The sequence below is a fragment of the Pseudonaja textilis genome, chromosome 4 (genome assembly GCF_049901715.1).
Source record: "Pseudonaja textilis isolate UNSWEBS1 chromosome 4, rPseTex1.2, whole genome shotgun sequence".
Classification (NCBI taxonomy): domain Eukaryota; kingdom Metazoa; phylum Chordata; class Lepidosauria; order Squamata; family Elapidae; genus Pseudonaja; species Pseudonaja textilis.
In genome coordinates, this window is record NC_141993.1 from 61,739,321 (window position 1) to 61,745,156 (window position 5,836).

At 41.0% G+C, this 5,836-nt stretch overlaps 1 protein-coding gene across 1 annotated transcript; it reads right to left on the minus strand.

The window, feature by feature from the left end:
- Nucleotides 1-4,045: 4,045 nt before the first annotated feature.
- LOC148125858 (uncharacterized) lies at nt 4,046-5,536 on the minus strand. Its single transcript, XM_087933201.1, has one exon. The coding sequence runs from the start codon at nt 5,164-5,166 to the stop codon at nt 4,222-4,224; it is 945 nt and encodes a 314-aa protein (XP_087789327.1). The 5' UTR covers nt 5,167-5,536; the 3' UTR covers nt 4,046-4,221.
- Between the last annotated feature and the right edge of the window lie 300 nt (nt 5,537-5,836).

The window sequence follows — 5,836 nt, forward strand, 5'->3', positions numbered from 1 at the left end:
AAATGAATCTTCAGTGATATGTTGAATTTCATGGTCTGGTATGCTGTAAGAAGTTAGTCGACCAGCTGAATGTAAGTTTGGTGCTCTGTGCTTGCCAAGAAAATTCTCAAGGACATCCTTGACTGCTTTCCAAGTGGTTTTCTCTGTCCCCATAACAGATCTTTGAACTGCTTATCATTGATATCGTATATTGGCATATGTTATTCCAAAAATAGCAGTCTCAAATAACAAAACCTTAACTTTCCTAGTTCATTACTTTCACTAAAATTTTCATCACTCAGAGTTTTGAGTGAAGTGGAGGCAAAAATGGTTGAATCAAAAAATATTTCATGGTTTTCTGAGCTGGAACAAAATTATTTTAGACTGGCCATTTCTTTTTAATGTAATGTGACTATCTTACATGGCTGTCACATTCGCATATGTAATAAAAGTACTCGGTATATCCAAACTGCATTCCAAATAGCAGAGTCACTGTCAGCTCTCCACAGATATTCCAATTGTATTTGGTGTACTGGATGTGCTTCAACAACAGTTCCATGCTTTCATAAGTTTCTTTCATATGTACAGCATAACCAACAAGCCCTAAAGATCTTACATTGCAATTATGGTATATAAAAATAGAAGACTTCTACAATGTGGAACGTTGCAGGTTAAATTACAGGTTATTTTCTTGATTAGCATCCAGCAGTCCATAAGGTACACCCTAAAGTGTTCAGGAATCAAAACCTTTGTCATCCAATGTTATATAAACATCCATCCACTATTACAGGATAAGGAAAGAAAATCATGCATTATTTTATTATTCTATCAATACTGCTGAAGTTTGATTTCTTCATGTAGTAGCAATAAAAGCAAGAGGTTCTGTACATCCCAAAATACTGAAGAGTTTGTTTGTGGTGTGTGTGCATGTGCGTGTGTGTGTGCATGTGTGTAAAGTAAAACAAGCTTAACCTATATTAATATCACCGTAGTCATTTTAGGTCTGTTCTATGCAATGCCATCTGCCTGTCTGAGATCTCTTGGTATGATCAATTGGTATCCTTCCAATTCTTATTGAAACATGGCAAGTAAAAAAAAACCTGAACTGATACCAGAACTTTCCTTGGCTTAGTTGAGCTCTTTCATTCACTCCCAACTTCATCATATATGGCATATGTCTTTATAAAAAAGATGTATTTGTGCAACAATAAGCCAGTTAAATGAATCATGATGCCCAATTTTCTGGGTTCACACTATAAACCATTATTAATTATGTACACTGGTTAAAATTGCACAACTCTCTGAGTCAGCTACATTATAGGTTTTCTATAAACCCAGTGAAATTTTCCAATGGTATGAGGTGTAGCCCAAAAACAGTTTTATCAAATGAATGCTGAAGCAATATGAAGAATGGCTCTAAATCACATGTATATAAAAGGCTAATGTACATATAGACATAGCTATCACTTAATTAGATTTAAGCCTGGCTTGAACATCAGTTAAATAATTTTCAAATATGTAAGCTGACACTATATTTGAAGTAAAAATATTATAAAAAACTATGCTCATGATCTGTTATAATTCTTTCACCTATGGATGATCCAAGGTGTTGCAGTAATTAGTACGGACATAGAGGCCTAGTAGCTTTTTATTGGCAAGGAATTAGCCCTTTCATAGTAGAATTAAGAATGATTTCCATATGTGATATGAGTTTCATTCAATATCAACAAAAAATATATTTTCCAATAAGGAATTGTACATTCATCTGATATTAGCTGACATTTAAATAATTATTAAAATAAAGAACATGAACATCTGAAGCAAAAAAAAAATGGTGCAAACTTACTGTTTTTAACATTTTCTCATATTAAAAGTATACAGGCATTTTATATTTCTATAATAATTTATCAGATATCTCTTTACATAAAATGTTATCTTAATAAAACTATTAATAAACTTTCTCAGTAGGTTTAACAGAACTGGCTAGGACCCAACTCCATGTTTTGACTCTTATACAGCTTGCTGAATAAGATCCAATTTTGAGGGTTCATGTATCATTCTAAATCATAACAGAGTTTGTTCATTTGTTTAATATATTGTATGAACTAACTATTATAATTAAGCAAAATATAGCTTAACAAACATGTGAAATCAGTCAGAATTTAGATTAGCATTTGCATTAGTCCCAACATATATTAAAGAAAGTTATATAAATCAATTTTTATCTCTAAAGATTAATATTGATTCCAAATTTCCAATTAAATTTATCTTTTTGTGATTCATGCACTGTGCTAATAAAAAATAATAAAAGATTTCCTATTAATAAATCTGAATTTAAAACTACTGGAATCCTACAAAATGGTAAGACAAACCAGACATGCTACATTATAGAAAAACCAGAAATTTAGCCCTAATAAGAATTTTAAAAACAAGTATTTTTTAAAAGAAAAAATGGCATACCTTTTGTACAAACTCAAAATAAATTCTTGAAGAATTTTAAACTTCAGCTTCAGATTTTCAAACAATCAAAGTATTTGGAAAGCTTGTTTAGACTACTTAATTCATTCCATGTCCAGTGCAGAAATCTAAATTAAAGCATCGTTGATAGGAATCTACACTCCAGAGACACACCCAGTTAAGGCTCTCTCCTCACATTGCTGAAACAAAGTGTGACAGAAAACTGAATATGGATTTCTGTTTAAGAATTGCAAGGTCAATTCAGACGAGTCCTTTCACAAGCCTAATGTTTACAGGCACCTGTTTCATAAGATATTACCTCCCCTCTGAACTTCTATTTGGAGTCTGGCTCCAGCTAATGGACCAAGAGATTCTAATTTTTAAAAAATTGCAAAAACCTAGTTTGCTTGTTCTTGTTTAGAATAGATAAATAAGAGAATGTAATATCAGAAGAATGCATTGAAGAGCTGCCTTTTAAATGGACTAGCCCACATTCTTGCCATATCTGTATAACAGTAACAATTCATAAGATTGATATGATCACTTATATAGAGTTCTATGTAAGAAATACCCAATCAGACCATTACATCTTTTGGTTGATTGGAGAAGTAGTGCACAATTTCTGAGATACCAGGGATTTCTGCCTTCCTTAGAAATAATGTTCACTGTTTTTAGATGTGTGAGATTATTCTTAAAAGCAGGAAGAAAAGGCACTCAGTATAAACTTAAGAGGCACGCTCTGCTTAATACTGTATAATCCCAGGCAGCATTTTGGCACAAGTAGATATCAGAACTAAATCCATATTCAGAACCAAGTCAACAACAGAGGTCACTTACCTAAAAGTTTTACAACCTGTTTATTCTTTTAACAACAGCCAAGCTGCACATTGCAGTTCCTCTGTAGGCATTCCTTATATTTTAATAGCTGCATTACAAATGGAAATACCTCATTTCTATAGATTTTGAACCAGTATTGGCTAGTCACTGGTATAATTTCATAGTAGCATCTCATAGTATTTCACACTCCTAATGCCCCATTTTCTTCTTTTAAAAAGTTAACAATGCCAAAAAATTGAACCCTGTAGCTTGCACTGGATAGCAAGTGCTCTAAAACAGCTACAACTGATGATCCCCATTCTACCATACAAACTGTAAAGGCACAGGGGGAAATGCAGCAATCTTTCCGAGGGGGGACTTCCCCCCTAGAGTATTAACTACTTTTCTTACCACACACTCATCTAGAGTTACCCTTTCATTAGGTAAAGTAAGATGGCCACTTCAGCAAGATGTTTGAAGAACCAAATTGTGAGCGTTGCCCTGAATTCTTTAAACTAAATGGCTGTCCCCAAGTGGGGCACAGAACATTGTGGGAAGTTTAAAAATGGGTTAATTATTGGTCAGGTTGGCTTCTGAATCATGAATGGGGAAAAGATGGTGTATTATGCAGCAAAATATTTTTGAGCATGCGTGTACTGACCCCATGTCCCTCTAGGAGCAGAACAATCAACAATTGCCCAAACTGTTTTGTTTTCCTATGCAGCACCCTGGCATTCAGGAAAAGAGGATGGAACCTTTCTTTCTTTTTCTTTCTTTCTTTCTTTCTTTCTTTCTTTCTTTCTTTTCTTTTCTTTTTCTTTTGTTCCTTCCTCCCTTCTCCTCCTGCTGCTATAAAGAAATAGGAGTGAAACTTTCAGCTGCTGTTCTGATTCATGCCAGGCAGTCTCTCTAGCCCTCCAGAAAAAGAAACGGAAAAATTGGAGAGCGCCTTTCCTAGACAGCGCCGGCCTAGCAGCGACTTCTCACGTCAACCGCAGAGCGGCTTCCGGGAGTGCTGCGGCAAGAGGGCTCTTCCCTTGAACCGCTCCCTCCTGCTCGAGTGAAAAAGATTGTCCTCGGCTCGCTGCGGATTCTGAAGTTGTACATAAAAGGCATGGTGGAGGCGAAGAGGAGGAGGAGAGCGACCCCGAGGAAGATGGACCCGTTCAGCCATTCCATCCAAGCGAAGCCCAGCAAGGCCATGGCGAGCACGGCGAAGACGAAGCACAGGCAGCTCGCCTTCTTCCTGCAGTTCGCCCCGCAGTTGCTGACGACACCGCCGCCCCCGAGACCTTCGATGTAGGTCTCCATTCCGACGCTCCGTATGGAGACGGTGCCCGAGGGCGTCTCCGCGCCGAGGCTCTGCTCGGACGAGAACTGCTGGCGGGACGGCCTGGGCACCGGCAAGAACAAATGTTGCGGGCGCAACTCGGGCAGCAGGGGCGCCCAGCCGCGCAGCTGCAGCAGGATCGCTTCGACCAGCTTGGTGTTGACCGGCAGGCTCTGAACTTGGCCCTCGGGCAGAGCCGTGCAGTGCCGGCACACGGGGCACGTGATGCAAGGGCCGGCGGAGCGACCGCCATCGGTTACTTCAGGAGCGCCGTAGCCGCTAACGTTGCTGCTTGCCTCGCTCCGGCAGTGGGGCGAATGGTCTCCGCGCTGGTACAGCTCGCTGAGGCATTCCCGGCAGAAAGTGTGCAGGCACTCCAGCAGTTTGGGTGCGTGGCGCTCCAGGTCGAAGAGGTTGTAGCAGATCCGGCACTCGTACTCCTCGGAGGTGAGAGGAGCCTCCGGCTTGCTTGCGGGCGTCTTCCCCTCCGCCGGGTCTTCCTTCTCGCCATCCTGAACCCGCTGGGTCCCTCCCTGGAGATCGCTCTTAGTCTGGTCGCCGCTTTGCTGCTCCTCCTGGGCCATAATATCATCGCTTTATTTCAGGGGATCTTTTTCTTCACACCTCTAGCTTTTACTCTGCGGGCTGGGCGGGTGGGGGCAGCGGCGGGCAAGGGCGCTTAGTCCTTTTGTTTGCTTGCTGGCTTTTCCTCCGTTCGTTTCTGGGTTAGCTCAGTCGCTTCTTGGCAGGAGCAGCCGGCCGCAGCGGTGCGTGCTTCGCCTCGCCCGCTGCTGCTGGCAGCGACGGCGCAGCCCTGCTGGATGTCTTTGATTCGGTGGTGACTCCCTTTTCTCTCGCTGCTGGCGCAACCTGAATGCTGTTTTCCAGTCAGGAGCTGCCCTATGACGTGCGGATTCCCAGTGGTTGAGCAGGCAGACAGCGACCAGGGCCCCCACCAACACCACTCCCTTAAAATCTGAGAGCATCCTTATGATCTCATTTCCTCAGAGAGGAAAGCCGGAAGCTGTCTAAAAACAAGGAAGGCAACAATTGGGATAAACAACACACATCAAAGTGCACTAGGGTGCGTTTTTTTTTAAAGTAATGGCTGCAATTTATCGTAGAAATGCCTCTGAGTGCTGCTAAAAAGGCAAAAATATAAGTGTGAAACAGACTTTCTAATACAGTGTGGAAAATCTGATACCATTCGTACCAGTGCAACAAGTGCTCAGTCTCTTCTGTTGGCCCATCTCC